Source organism: Coffea arabica, chromosome 1c, assembly GCF_036785885.1.
Source record: "Coffea arabica cultivar ET-39 chromosome 1c, Coffea Arabica ET-39 HiFi, whole genome shotgun sequence".
NCBI lineage: Eukaryota > Viridiplantae > Streptophyta > Magnoliopsida > Gentianales > Rubiaceae > Coffea > Coffea arabica.
The window spans coordinates 57,849,974-57,864,915 of NC_092310.1; the positions used below are offsets into that span (position 1 = coordinate 57,849,974).

Genomic DNA, 14,942 nt, shown 5'->3' on the forward strand with positions numbered 1-14,942 from the left:
AGGGAAGGGAAAGCATCCAAAGCAATGTAGTGGGTAAAAGTTAATCCAGGATGAGGATTCATCGCTGACACATTGCTGCTGTTCCACCTCCTCCCTCTCAAAATTACTTCCGACTGCGTAGCTCCCTCTCCCGGCCTTGTTTCTTTCCTTTTAGTTTCTTTTTCTCTCTTTGCAGCAGTCTCATAGTCATTCACACTCCAGTAAGTAGTAACCAGCGCACTCCGCTACTAAAACCGGCGAAGATTGAGTGTTAGCATTGTATCGTCTGTTAGACTGTTTCTTGGCTTGACAACTTTTAGTTTTAATATTTTTTTTTTCTGTTTCGTTCTTAGTCAATCTAATCAGGGCATTTGTCTAGTTTAGCTTTTGTACTATTATTGTGACGTGGGTTTCGGATTATTCAACTTCTTCCCATTCACATTGTCGTTAAGCTTTTTCTTCCCATTTTCAATTTTAATTTGTATAGGGTTTACTGGTACTAAATTTTCCTTCTTTTCCAAATTTTTGGTCTGTTGTTAGGTTATTATTTCGCACGCCTAACTGTTTGTTTCCATAAATACTTGATTACAAGTTAAAAAGTGCGGATTTCTTTGTTGCATGTTCCCCATACACTCCAATCTCGTCATTCCGGCAGAATATCGGGTTTTAATTTTTATTTTTTCTGACTATATAGATGATTATGTTTTAACTATTGGTTTTTAGGAGGGGGGATGTCGGAATTAAGTCTAAATGAAAGCTGGAGAAGAAGGAAAATGTTGTTTACTTTTCCCTATTGAGTCGAGCCGTATAAATATTTTTTCCCCTTGCACTTGCAGTGGTTTGGATGGATTTCATTGAATTTTGGTTAAATTTTTGCTGTTTTTTATAGTGTGAGGTTTATGCTCATGTCTTGTGGTACTTTTCAGGGCCTGATTGTTTGACTATCTTCAGGGGGAATTGTTTGTTAAGATAATTTAAGATCTCAGGTTCTTCTCAGCTCTTCTGTGACTTTAAGGTTGAATTTTTTTTTTATTAAAATGATTACAGATTTGTCTCACAAATTGAGAGCTTTTTGGTATTTAATGTTTTGAGAAAAATTCACAATCACTACTAATTTGAACATAGTCTGACAAGTTTTATCTTGTTAAATGTGTTGTCCAATTTTGTTAGGGGTCTCTTGACATTATTCTAGTTCTGTGCATGGTACCAGTACCTTTTTGGACTTTACCACTTACCGTGAGCTAGATGAAAGAAGGCCTAAAAGAATTTAGTCTTACTGCAGTTAACTTGGTTGAGTTCTGGTTTTACTGGATCTGCTGCTCAGGATGGTATTGTTTGGTATGACAAGGACAAAATGACATTTGGGCAATGCCTATTGTGTTTGATTTGAGTAAGATGCGTGAGGAAATCCATTATTTTATCCGTATTGTAGATATAGATGAAGACCAGAGCTTAACTCTGCTAGTGGATTGGCTATTCTTGTAGGTGTCATACTATTCACCTCTGGCATGTGGTCACATTACCTTTAGCCTTGATTGGATGTTTGGGCTTGAGTTTGATAAATAGTTAGACACAAAGTTTAATCAAGTACAATTCTTAGTCAAGCTTGAAGAGAGAATCATTTGAATAAGATGCAAGTTAGTGAGGAATAGTTGTGACTTGATAAAGACAATATTAACAAACTATATGTGTATCTACAAGTGGTAATGACTCTTGCAGAAAAAAGAACAAAAGTAAGAAGAGTCTTAAATGAGTTTGTTTGAAATTGGACAGAAGCTAAATTAGACAAGGTTATATCTACTCATGTCAGGGTTTGTCACGAATGTACTCGTGCTCCCTTGTTATATTGATTAAATTTTTATTTCCAGTAAAGCTTTCCCAAAGTTTTGGCTCTTGCTAATGGAGAAGGCACAGAGCACTGAGAACATTTTGAGTTAGAAAATGCATACATGGAATACATTGAATACCATCCCAGCTTGGTCTGTAGGTGTCATTGCTAACTTGGTAAGCAAATGAATGGAGCTTTCGTGCCCATATTTGTTCCAATCTTCAGTTTTTCCCCACCTCTTTATGTAACGGACACATCTTATATTACAGCTCTACTTCATTTCGCTCAGGATAAATACAAGTCAAAACACCTTCAAAGACTGTAGGAGATCATCTAGATTACCACAACTGCCCCTTGATTACCATATCAGCTCTTCCACAACCGCCCCTTGATTTCTCCAGATCATCTAGAATCAAGGCCTAAAAACTGTAGGAGATCTATACATCATCTATCACGGAGGTGATTTTCAGCCATGAGGAGGGAGCAAAATGAGGGGTTGCAGCAGGATCAGTGGGTTTGTGGTGGTCTTCTGGGTTGGAGGGGCGGAGGGTGAGTTTGAGGGGATGGGTGTGGGGGAGATGGTGATTTGGGGCAGCAGCGAGAAGGATAGAGAGAAGTGGGGTTGAGGGCTGGGGTGGTGGATTGGAGGGAGGGTACTAGCAGAGGATGGAATTGGTAGGTAGTGGAAAGGGTTGTGAGGAGTAGGATTGAGGGTGGAGATGAGGTTGGTGTAGCAGAAGGGGTTGAGAGAATGGGATTGAGGGTGAAGACGGGGTTGGTGGCTCACAGGAGAGGTGGGGTGGGGTGGAGTGGTGGTGGTGGTGGCGGCTCAGATGGGTCTGTTGGTAGAGGTCAGTTGGGGGATGTAGGGTAGCAGCAGTGGGATGGGGCAATGATAATGGAAGAGATAATTTTAGTCTGATTTTTTCTTTTCAAAAGTTTGGAATCAAAATTATAAAAGATCAGAACCCAATCTACTTTGGCTTGGAAATTTGCCAACTTTTTAAACTTCATTCCAAAATTTCAATCCCTATACGTGTTGGCCAAGCATGAAATATGGGAGTAATTACGATCCTTGATTCCCATGCATTCTTACCATGCACCCCCTTGAAGTGTTGGCTTGACAGTTTTTTGCAAAGAGGGATGGAATCAGTAAATGGTTCTTATCTGTAAGAATTGATATGGATTTTTCAATTTTTTTTTAGTTGTTTGATATTCATATGGAAAGCACTGGGTATCCTGCTCTATCTCAGTGTAAATGCCTCTTTCATCTTAGCATTTCAATCCTTTTTGCTGCTCATTTGATGGTATGCGTCAGTATCTGGTCATAGTTGGTATCAATGATGTACTATCCATCCATTGTAGTCTACTGTTGCCCATACTATTACTTGCCTCCTAAGGCAATGGACATTACATTTCATTTTTTTTCAGGTCCTTAATCTAATCTGATGGCCCTTTTGCTTGGAAAAATGGTATTTGTCTTCCGTGCTTCAGGAAATATAGAAAAGAGAGTAAATGTAGACAGCATGTTGATTGTTTAGCTGTTCCTTTACTCTGTGTTTTCAATACCTTCTTTTGAAATTGATTCTCTCAAAGAGCAGTTGCAACTAATATTTGCTTTAAAAGATAAGCGTGTGTGGCTTTTGGTATTGCTCAAGCCAGTAATGGTATTTCGGTATAGTGCATCTCCTACAAATTGTTGAGGATGCTAAAAAAAAATGTTGGTTGCCATCACTATTAGTCAAAGCCATGTATTTGTCTCTTCTGTTCTTTATCTTGCTTATAGATCTTGGAAGGTGTAGGTAACTTGGGCATTGGAGAGGCTGCTCTTGTAATCTGCTGGTGTTATCAATGCCGACCAATCCCAGAGTTGCAAAGGCCTTTCGTGCTATGCGAGATCTCGGAATTGCTGAAGACAAAGTGAAACCGGTCTTGAAAAATCTCTTGAAGTTGTACGAGAAAAATTGGGATTACATTGAAGCTGAAAATTATAGAGTCCTTGCAGATGCTATTTTTGATAATGAGGAAGCGATGGTGTAGTTTCCTTCATTCCTTCTCTGCTACATACTTCTTTCAATCAAATTTTGTTTTTTCTTTTTGTTATTATCTTTCTCAGCTGCTCTACTAAAGTCAATTAAGATTTTAGTTTCAACCGGTTCAACTTAACTTCTAGGTAAATCAGGCTGCACAAAGTAAGAAGAAGCTTGAGAGTTCTGTAAGTATGACACATTTTTGTAATGTTTGCATATTGGCTTTGTCTATAGAATTTCTTGCTTTAAAGTAATTTTTCCCTGTGTTTTTGTTGTATGTCATGCCTAAACGTTCTTCTTGGCTAGCAAGAACCAGTAACGGAGGAAGAAGCTCAGGAACAGGGTGAGCCCGCACGACCTTTAAAAAGGTTGCGCTTAAAGTACCAGGGGCAAGCTTCAGAGTCATGCAATAATTCTAATCGCTTGGCCGGGACACCTCTCATAATCCCCAAGGATGAGCCTGTTGAACTACCTGAAGTTCATCCCCAGAGACAGTTGCGAAGCATGGTGGGCTCAACACCAACACACAATGGACATAGGAGTATTGAATCTCAGCATCTATCACGTGAGTTACTTGATAGAAGTAAAGGAAAGCAACCTGTTTCACCTAAGTCTTTGACAATCCAAGAAAGAACTCGTACATCTCATCATGTTATTGCTAATGAAAGTGAAACAAATATCCCAATGACTGTTGGATCAGGCACCGCTCCCCATCAAATGAGTCTTAGAAATGGGAGGATGGGGGCTCTCTCACCCCAACCTGCTTCTGTGGATAAAAGGTTGGAGTCGGAGCGGTTGTCTCATAAAGTATCCAAAGAGAAGACTGTTGGTGTTCAGAGTCTGGTTCAGCCTAAAGAAGAGCCATTCACTTGTGATACACCAGTGTTTGATCTTCCTCTTGCTGTTATCCATCCAGGTATAGCTTTTCTCTCTAGTTGGGCAAATGATCTGTTTTCATAATGGGAAATACATTAATGCTTTTTAACAGCAGGCTTTATAAACTGCACTACATTAGGTGGAATGCAGGTATCATATGTTTGGGCTGGAAAGCACTATTCTTCACTAGTTCTTTCTAAGCAAATCTAGAATTATATAGGGTCATGTTGTAGGTCTTAATGCTTAACATCTTCCACTCTGACTACTTGAGATGGATCAAAATTCTCTGACTATTTGCAGCATCAAGTCATTGGTTAAAAAAAAATTGTTATCGCTAAAAATTTTGCATTTTATGCCTATTAACATTGAAAAGCCCAGATTTACACGTAACTTGTACAACTAATTAATTTCAGACAAGTTTCAATGTTTAGCGAGTGGAATTCCAGGTAAGGTGGCCTGTTTGGTTTCAATCCTAAAGCCTACCATATGCATTATGCTTTTCTACTTTTTTGCTAAGATTGAAGTATCAAATGTATCTTTGGTTCCAGATGTTAATTGTCTTTGTTTTTACAGAGACTTCAAACAGAGGAGACTCTTTAAGGGAAAATAGTTCAATAGAAGAACCACACGATGGCTCTGAACCCCCTTTAATATTGGAACATCCAGGAGGAAAAAGTGTGAGTGATGGAATTCCTAGTTTGTCAAGCGAGACCAGAGTGAACTCCCAGCTTTCAACAGTTGCAGATGGATCATCTTCTCAGCTCCAGGTTGCTTCCTCACCCTTGGGAGAGGTGAAAATCTCTTTGAGCTGCAAAATTTCTCCTGAAAGACCTGACTTCCACATGCCTAGTCTAGATGCAGTAGTAAAGTTGGTGGAGGATAGATGTCTCAGATCATACAAGTTCTTGGACCCAAACTTCTCTGTCATGAAACTAATGAAAGACATGTGTGATTGCTTTTTGGAATTAGGAACTGAGTCTTGTAGTGAATCAGAAGGAAATATGCAAGTATCACCTAGAAATGATGTACTTGAAAGCTTTCCTTCAGGGGATCCTTTAGTTGGTGAAGGTGTGCATTTCCATATGCCAGATGGTTTATATAATGCTCAATCAGAGACTGAGGTTGTTTTCCCCAAAACTTTACAACTTTCTACACCTTGCACTGGGATACATGACTGTGCTCAACCTCATCAAGAAGCTAGTCAGTGTAATAGAATTCATGAGGATACCGAACAGAAAGATCTTGATGACCTGAATTGTAGGAGCTTGGTGGTTTGTCGGCAACATGAGTTAACTCCAGATCAGATCCGTTATCTTCATGATGTCATTGACATAAGTAAGGGGCAAGAGAGAGTGGTGATTTCGTTAGTCAATGAAATAAATAGTGAATGCCCGCCATCCTTTCACTATATTCCACAGAATGCTGTCTTCCAAAATGCATATATGAACTTCTCTCTTGCCCGTATTGGAGATAATAATTGTTGTTCTACTTGTTGTGGTGATTGTCTGTCCTTGTCTACACCTTGTGCATGTGCACATGAAACTGATGGCGAATTTGTATATACAGCCGAGGGACTTGTCAAGGAGGAGTTTCTTAACGAGTGTGTTTCTATGAATCGTAAACCTGAAAAGCACTGCCAGTACTTCTGCAAGGAATGCCCATTGGAAAGATCCAAAAATGAGGATGTCATAGAACCTTGCAAAGGCCATTTAGTGAGGAAGTTCATCAAAGAATGTTGGTGGAAGTGTGGATGCTCTAAACAGTGTGGCAACCGAGTCGTTCAGCGGGGGATAACTCGCAATCTGCAGGTAAACTTTCATTCTGGCTCTTTCTTTCCCTTCTTCACCTCCCCTCCCCTTCCTCCCTCTCAAATTTCATTGTTGTCTGTGACATTAAAATGAATTCCTGTAAATATTAAGCTCTATTTTTTTTTCTAAATTGAGAATTTCAGGTGTTTATGACAGAAGGAAAAGGATGGGGATTGCGTACTCTTGAAGACCTGCCAAAAGGTGCATTTGTTTGTGAATATGTGGGTGAAGTTTTAACAAATGCCGAACTCTTTGATCGTGTCTCACGGAATCCAAAGGGCGAAGTGCATTCCTATCCTGTTCTACTTGATGCTGATTGGGTTTGCGAAGGAGTACTTAAAGACGAAGAAGCTCTTTGTTTAGATGCTACACATTATGGGAATGTTGCAAGGTTTATTAATCACAGGTAAGTCCATGAAAGTGGAAATGCAGTTTACAGGTGCTGCGCCTGCCCTTTCTTAAATGATCAGTTATGGAGTTTTTAGCGATCTCTGTATGTTATTCCATTTCCTCCCAACCCCTCCAAAACAAAGTGAAAAAAAAGAGTAAAGGTTTCTCATGATTGTGGACGTTTCCCAGAATTTGTTGTGACATTGTAAGGTTGCATGTTGTAAAATTCCTGTTTTTCTGGTCTTAGCGAAAATAGAGAACAATGTGTGATTGCATGCTTCAAAACATGGTGTACTTAATGTGTGTCTTTTTCTGGATGCTAGATGTTTTGACTCAAACATGGTTGAGATTCCAGTTGAAGTAGAAACTCCTGATCACCACTATTATCATGTAAGATAGTTTATATGCGTGCTGCGGAGTTAATCCTCTGACTGAGACTTAATCTCTATTTTTCTTTTTGTCTCTTGATGCAGCTTGCCTTTTTCACCACAAAGAAGGTAAAGGCGATGGAGGAACTTACATGGGTAAGTAGTGTTTGTGCTGCTGGAAAAGTACCTTAATAGCAGCTGATTTTGATGGCTTGGGGTTGACTTATAGTTTAGACTAGTAATTTATTAGATGCAAAAATAAACTGTTGGAACATAATAAACCAATATAAAGAGGAGATGCAATGTTCAGGTTGTGGAAACCTCCAACTGGAAAGGTAAAATATTCCAAATGGGTTTATTTCAGATTTTTTTGCTAACTGGTAAAAATGTAATTTTTGCAGGATTATGGTATTGATTTTGATGACGTTGATCATCCGGTTAAGGCGTTTCACTGCCAGTGTGGCAGCAAGTACTGCCGGAACATTAGACGTCCAAGTAGTAAGTGATTGTTTACGGAGGGGCTCTTTCTGATTTCAGTTAGAGTTAAATTAGCTACTTTTAGTTTCAAATTTTAAAAAGAAAAAAGAAAAGAATTATCTTTTTCGTTTGGGCTGTTGACATGCTTTCTACTAGCTTCATTATTTAGCAACTGAGCTTTTAGCATTACGTAAATCCACCAACAGTTGCTACACAATTATTTGAGAGAAGTAATATAAATAAGTTGTATTTTTTTTCTCATTATTCTCATTATTTTTTTTAAATACTTTGTATTCTCTGAATTGATAAGTTATATCCTGTATGGTAGGGTGAAGATAAAGTTACTAATTTAGTTTTTCAATGTAGGCTTCATTTATGTCTTTTCAAAAGGGCCACTTTGAGTCATTACTTTGTTATGATGGTGTTGTCCTCTGGGTCAAATCCCAATAATTGTCTTAAGGATAATGCCAAATGTATAGCCAATTTATTAATGAACTCAGTAGGTTAACAATTAGTACATTGGACTGGATCAATCATTGAGATTCAAAGACTTGATTAGATATCTCATTGCTTTCATTGCAGGATCCAGATCTTCATTAAGGAGATGAACATATGGTCTTCTCCATGACCAGTCTTTGAATTGTGCCTCAATCTTTATTGGAAAATCATACAGGACAGATCGGCACCGCCTTCAGCACCCAGAAATTAACCTTGAAAGGATCCATGTGACTGGCTATGTTTTGTAAATGACCTAGTTTCTTTAATTTTATTAGACGTTTGTGGAGACAGTGATTTTGAGTAGGCTTATTCCAATGAGCCAGTTGTACTTGGGAAGACTAATTCATGAACGTCTTTCTTTTGTTTTGTTTTGGGGGAGGGAGATGCGAATTTTGCCATGGTTCGTTCACTGTCCTGTTCTTGTTGTAAAAATTGACGTTTAAGTATTTACCTTGTTGAGTAGTAGTAAATCTACTGAATGGTAGTTTTCTGTGCAAAGGGAATGTCTACTCTTGTCCATTGCCTACTGCACCTGTTTGATCATTCTATTTGAAATGTCCAAGAAAAGAAAAGAAAAAATCTCACCACCACAGAATTTGAAATGTCCGGCAGAAGCCCTCAATTTTCCCTTCTAAGCATCTAAATCTAGAGAACGAATTTTACTAGCATTAAAACTTTAGGCTTGGAGCACAAAATGCATCTGTCTCTTTGGAAGGCAACCAACTGTTAAAAAAGGAGGAAAAGAAGCAATTGTTTACATTTCCTGAATGGACACCAAATGCATTATGGTATCCGTATTGACACAACACAGCCAGATGAAGAATGCTGGCGCCTACTATCATACAGGGATTAATGATTTAGTCTTAGGTTATTTTCAAAATACATCTGAAAGTTATGCTAACAGTTTTGAAACTTCCCATATACAAGCATGTCAAACAAAGGTATGTACACACAGTGTTGCATGGTAAACTCCGTTAAGCATAAATCTGTACATCATTTCTAGTCGATGAGAGGGATTCCCTGTTGTGGGGTTTGGAAAGCGCTTCATGCTCACAATCTGAAGGTATGATCGGCCGAATGCCACCCGGATTGAGAGGGAAGAGAGTTTTGTAGTAGCCATCCATGATAGCAACAAAATTACAAGTCGCTGCAACCTTTGGAATCTGTTTCAGCCAAAAAAAAAAATGCAGTTTTAGTCCTCCTAGTTGACATCCTTTATGGTGCAAGAGTTATCTGCAACTAACTAATGGTCCTTCTAGTATAATTTTGTGGACAAAAGCCCCATGTTTCTAGCATTCATTCTTTAGGGGACAAACCCCTCAGAAACCTTTGATAAATTACAAACAGACCTGACGCTACTGACTTTGCATCTTTACTATGGAGAATAGAAAGGAAAATTCCACCATCAATTGAATGTTTGCTTGAAACAGATCTTGTGAATCACAGAAACTGCACAACACACTCTTTTCGATAATGATGCATCACAAACTACGGCAGTCTTATGATTTAATTGTCTACTGGTAATACTTTAGGAGTCTTTCACTAACATATTATGTTTAGCTGACATCGAATTCAGAGATACATTTTGTATCCTACTAAGCAATCAATGGATTTGTTCCTCAACTGCAGCATTTATACAAGACATGATGTATTAATTCCTGATGGAATACTGAGTAGAAAGAGCAATTACCTGATAAATATCTCGTAAATAACCATGAAGGTTGCGATACTCAATCAGCTTCTTCTTTGTGCACTTGAACAGAACGTTGTAGACGAGATCAAACCTGATCAATGTAGTAAACAAACATACATCTGCAAGAGTCAATTCATCTCCACACAAGTATCTAGACCCACCCAAATGATCATCTATCATATCCAATGCACTAAACAGCTGATTCACTGCGGTATCATATGCTCCTTGACTTTGTGCAAAACCACACCTGCAAATTCAGAACTGGACTTAAATTAGAAGAGCAGATAGAACCAGTAGTACTACATCGTGTCAAGTGTGGCATTTGTTACCTATAAGCCCCATTGTTGACTTTGGGGTATATAATTTGATTCCATTCATCAATCTTTTTTCTCAACGGAGGCGGTGCAAGGTCTAATCCCGGATTGCCTGCTATCTCGTTCAATCCCGAATTGAAAAATTCGATGATATCATAACTCTCGTTACAAACAACATCTTTTTTCTTGACATCCCAGAGCATTGGGACGGTGGACCGACCGTTATAACCGCCGCGCCTTGAATTATAAACTTGTTTTAAGGTTGTACATCCTTGGGCCTTGTCCGAGGTTGAGACGAGCATATCCCGGTCCGAGACTGGATGATCACTATCCCGGAACTCCCAAGCTCCGTCAATGCCCGGCGACGCAACTGAGACGGGTACGGAGTCTTCGAGGCCCTTGAGTGACCGGACGATGAGGGTGCGGTGGGCCCAGGGGCAAGGGAGGCCAACGTAAAGGTGGAGGTTTTGGCGGGAAATGTTGGAGGAGGCGTGGTGGATGCGGAATTTGGAAGCGGGTCGCGCGTAACTCCCGGAAGGGTCGGAAGGGGCCATCTGTGACATCATGAGGTGCCAGGCTGTGGACCAGGTGGTGCGGACGGCGGAGATGAGGAGCTGGGGCGGGAGGGATTGGCCCCACAGGAGCTTAGTGATGGAAGTTAAGAGGTTGGGATTGGGGTTTGGGGAGTTCTGGTTCTGATTCAGGGACATAGTTTTGACAAAAAGGCGTGCTTTTGTGGGTTTGGTTATGGGGTTTTTCTTGGTCGGCAGAGGTCGAATTGTGAGCAGCGATGAAGTGCAGGAGGAGAAGGACATTTTTAGCCGCTCTCTTTTATTCGTTTACCGTTGTCGTCACTGATCCGATCATAACTGCCTTCTACTGGCTTTTGTGACTGTGAATCTTACACTTACCAGGGCCGCCGCCACGATTATATCACTATCATAGCGCTTTGAAAATGCTACCATACGAAAAATACTCCCTAACAGGTTTGTTTGGAGAGCTGATTATTTTTTCAAATATATTTGCTTACATCATTATTATAATTTTTAATATATTTTTTTATATTTTTTATTATTTTTTCATCTCATATATATCATATCACAAAAAATACTATAGTAAAATATCTCAAATAACTTACAATCCAAACAAAAAAATAACTGCCTTTTAGTTCTAATTACACTTCCACTCCTTGTTTCTTAAATTTCATCCATTTTCTTTAAAAAAAAATTAATCAAAAAAATTTCATCCATTTTTTTTTCTACTCTCTCATGTAGGATTTCACAAAAAGAAAAGAAAAGAAAAGAAAAATAGAAATAAATTTTAATTTGTTTTCTTAGCCTCTGGAGCTATTTATGTCTCTTAGAAACTATTAATAAGTTGTTACATTATCAAAGGGACAAAGTTTGCAGGATATGAAATTAAATAGGGTGTTGAAAATGCTTTCATTCGCATTTTTGAAATAAAGGAAAATAAAAAAGGTACCATTTGGTGACGAAAGAGCCCCCTTTTTCTTATAAATTTAACAAAAAGGAGATTATTCTTTAATACAAAGAAAATTTTAGAGTATTTTCCCAAAAAAGAATTACAGTAAACCACAAAGCCATAGAGTTGGAAAGAGAAATCAAGCCCCAACATACAAAAAAAAAAAGATTAATTTTATATACACTATCACCATTAGATATATGACACATAAATTTAAAATTTGCTCATGTGTCATCCATCCAATTATAATAGCATATATGTGAGAGCCCGTAAATCCCTAATAATTTTCTTAGAATTTTTCCCATTTAAAGGCATAATTTTTGCATTTTCTGGTTTAAGAAAATTCTCCTGGTAAATTTTATGAGTAATTATAGTTTTTAGATGATTTTTCTAGTATTGGAGAGGTTTTGAAAAATTAAGAGTATATAATGGACGTGGGACCCACTAGTGCGAAAAGTTAGGAAAAATTCGGCCAATTAGGTTAAATTCCGGATACTGTGGAAATTTATCGGGTGTTAAGAGATAAGTAGAAGATGTGAGAGGAAAAGAAAGGGATAGACTTGCATTTAATGAAGTGACAAGTGTCACTCTTCTATTGGTTATGACTTATGACTTACTATTCATGTTTTTTGACTTTTGACCCATTTGGTTAAATATCTTAAAAATTAACCAAAATTCACTCATTTCTTACTCCTCCATGGCCGGCTCTCCCTTGAGCAAAGAAGAAAGAAACTCTTCAACATTTTAGCTTCCATTTAGCTCAATCTTCCAAAACCAATCACATAAACTAGTTCTATTCCATAAAATCCTTCCCTTTGGTGCTAGTAAGTGTTCTTGTGGAAGTGTTCAAGGAAGCCAAGGTGTTCTATAACTCCTTTTCTCTTGTTTACTAGATAAGTGGTGCTTAAACTTCCTCCTATACCTAATGATGCTTAATTTGTGCCTAGTGGTAGCTAAAGTGATGATATTTGTGATTTATTTCTTGGTTGGAGATGAATTGGTGAAGTTTTTATTTTATTGATGAATTTTCTGGTTTAATATGATCTGGATGTTGTGGCCTTGTATGATGATTGGCAATGGCCTATAATGACTCTAGTAGGTGTGAATTATTGATAATTGCAACCAATTTTGGGTTTGGAAGGAATTTGAGGAAGTTAGGGTTTCATAACCCCCTTTTCTGTCCGATTTTGTATCTCATGCTTAGAGGCCGATTTGGCCTTGGCTCAAAATATGAACGTTGTAGGTATTGATGTGTTTGAGGTGCCTGTAAAATTTCAGGTCATTTGGAGTAGTGTAGAGTGAGATATGTCGATTTTACTGTAGCTGTTCTGGGTTGATCAGAATGTGCAAACTGTGTTTGTAATCGTCTGTTTTGACTGGAATTGCTTTGGATTTGGATGTTGGTGTCTTCTGATGAAATGTAGCTTGAGGTCTTAGCTACCGCATGCCTTTGGAATCAACGCATTTGGACCTCTATAGACTGAGTTGGACTAATTACAGCATAGTGTGATTTGTAAACCTGCAATTACGGTTCTGGTTTGGTATTCTGCATTTTTGACCTAGTTGTGCTAGGATTTGGACTGAGTGGCCTTCTACATTGTTGTAGCCCTGGTTCTTAGCTTCGAAACAGTGGGTCTTACACTATCATCTGATAATCGTAGTGAAATTGGTGCCACTACCGCAAAATACGGACAAAATTGTGTTTTATTCGGGGCCAAAGCTAATGCCATTTCTTGAATTTCTGGTTACTCATGATGCTTGTATATGTTTATAAAACCCTATTGGGGTTGCGATTGGCATTGTTTTATGACTCGTTATCGAGTCTCATTGTATTTGTTTACGTGTTCTAGGGCGTGACGGTGGTTCACGACGAACTTTTGACCACGGTGTATGAAACACCACTTACTTGATTGGTGAGTATACTACTCACTTAATTGTTACAATGTGGCTTTGTTATATGTGAATTTGATGCCTTGAAGGCTTACTTGACTATTGGAATTGAGAGAGGTGAGGGTGTACTTGACCGCCCTCACCCCTTGTGATAACATTCATGACTGTTTACCGTTTACTGAAATTACTGCAATTGATATATGAGACATTGAATTCCTTCCATGAAAAACTGCTTACTGTATTACTGAGCTCAACCTCGTTGGTAGTCACTTGAATCGAGTCAGCGAGGGCTTGGTCGTGAAAATTGACTAGCCACGGGGACTGAAATGAGAATCTTGTGGTAATGAGACCCTTGGTTCCGGTGTACTCGAGTATCACCTAAAGTTACTGCTTGGAGTGCGGGCCTGGTTGGGGTATGTTGGATGGAAGGAATGGAAGTAAAGTGATGTCTACGGTTTGGTACTTTTAACATTGACGGAGGGTCAATGAGGTTGGATCAAGAATATAAGCGAGGAAATGGGCTCTTGAGAGCCGTCCGTATCCTTTTACCGTTTTGTTTAATTCCTTAATTGTGTACTTTAATTGAAAGGACTTGCTATATGCTCTTTGTTGCTTATGTGGTAGTAACTCACTGAGTTTTAGCTCACTCCGTTCCATTTGTTTTCCTTACAGGAAAATGACTATTTTGGGAAAGGTTGTGCTAGTTGGTTGTCAAGTTGAGCATGTAAATGTATTTTGAATAGCTCCGTGAGGGTGAAAACCCTAAGTGTTTTGTTCCAACCAATGGTTGGTTGTAATTGACTATTTGCACATGTATGGACTAGTTGGATATTTTGGTATGCCGTTTGGCTTGTAAACGTTGAATTTCAATGTATGTATATGTTGGATTGATGTATGGTTGAACCCCAGATTCTGACGTGTCCGGCATTGTTCATCATCGGCGTTTTCCATTTTTTTTCTATTTTATTTTATTTTGTGATTTTGACTTGTTTGCGCGCGTGGGTATGTTCCGGAACGTATTAGATCGACATAAACTGACCCGTTAGTCCTGGCGAGAGTTGGGCAGGCAGTCCGCTAACCTCTTTGGTTTGCCTTGGGGGAAGGTGGGGCTGTCACAATATACATTGACAATGTATATATAAAAAAAAAGAAGAAGATTATTTCAATAAGTTTATACTTTATATCTTTGGATTTCAGAGCTTAGAAATCCCTCGCCCCACCAACAACCATAAATAATACACACATATACTATCTAAGGGAAACTCACAGCCCAATCCAAAAGATATATTGATTTTCAAGCTACACTGAG

The 14,942-nt window shown here is 38.7% G+C and overlaps 2 protein-coding genes across 8 annotated transcripts; one reads left to right on the plus strand and one right to left on the minus strand.

Moving 5' to 3' along the window:
- The first annotated feature begins 44 nt into the window (after positions 1-44).
- Positions 45-8,752, plus strand: LOC140037591 (probable inactive histone-lysine N-methyltransferase SUVR2). 7 transcript variants are annotated; one of them, XM_072082018.1, is made up of 11 exons: positions 45-200; positions 906-994; positions 3,610-3,841; positions 3,981-4,022; positions 4,144-4,753; positions 5,287-6,521; positions 6,665-6,927; positions 7,235-7,301; positions 7,385-7,435; positions 7,681-7,777; positions 8,339-8,752. In XM_072082018.1, exons 3-11 carry the CDS (start codon positions 3,659-3,661, stop codon positions 8,362-8,364), a joined length of 2,574 nt encoding a protein of 857 aa, XP_071938119.1. In that variant the 5' UTR covers positions 45-200; positions 906-994; positions 3,610-3,658; the 3' UTR covers positions 8,365-8,752. The 7 variants fall into 7 exon arrangements, with proteins under 7 accessions (XP_071938119.1, XP_071938113.1, XP_071938103.1 ...); XM_072082012.1 differs by having other exon boundaries at positions 906-965; XM_072082014.1 differs by having other exon boundaries at positions 53-475; positions 906-965.
- Positions 8,753-8,961: 209 nt separating this feature from the next.
- On the minus strand, positions 8,962-11,194 carry LOC113714578 (uncharacterized). Its single transcript, XM_027238490.2, has 3 exons — positions 10,277-11,194; positions 9,945-10,194; positions 8,962-9,417 (listed from the first exon to the last, which is right to left on the minus strand). Exons 1-3 carry the CDS (start codon positions 11,074-11,076, stop codon positions 9,229-9,231), a joined length of 1,239 nt encoding a protein of 412 aa, XP_027094291.1. The 5' UTR covers positions 11,077-11,194; the 3' UTR covers positions 8,962-9,228.
- Between the last annotated feature and the right edge of the window lie 3,748 nt (positions 11,195-14,942).

What these genes read in the sequence shown, in the direction of transcription:
- LOC113714578 (XM_027238490.2), bottom strand. Translation starts at nt 11,076, where the DNA reads ATGTCCTTCTCCTCCTGCACTTCATCGCTGCTCACAATTCGACCTCTG. An exon ending in GTCAACAATGGGGCTTATAG is followed by an intron (nt 10,195 to 10,276) that starts GTAACAAATGCC and finishes CTGAATTTGCAG; the next exon opens with GTGTGGTTTTGCACAAAGTC. An exon ending in ATTTACGAGATATTTATCAG is followed by an intron (nt 9,418 to 9,944) that starts GTAATTGCTCTT and finishes TGGCTGAAACAG; the next exon opens with ATTCCAAAGGTTGCAGCGAC.
- LOC140037591 (XM_072082002.1), top strand. Translation starts at nt 3,659, where the DNA reads ATGCCGACCAATCCCAGAGTTGCAAAGGCCTTTCGTGCTATGCGAGAT. An exon ending in AGAAGAAGCTTGAGAGTTCT is followed by an intron (nt 4,023 to 4,143) that starts GTAAGTATGACA and finishes CTTCTTGGCTAG; the next exon opens with CAAGAACCAGTAACGGAGGA. An exon ending in CGATGGAGGAACTTACATGG is followed by an intron (nt 7,436 to 7,680) that starts GTAAGTAGTGTT and finishes TAATTTTTGCAG; the next exon opens with GATTATGGTATTGATTTTGA.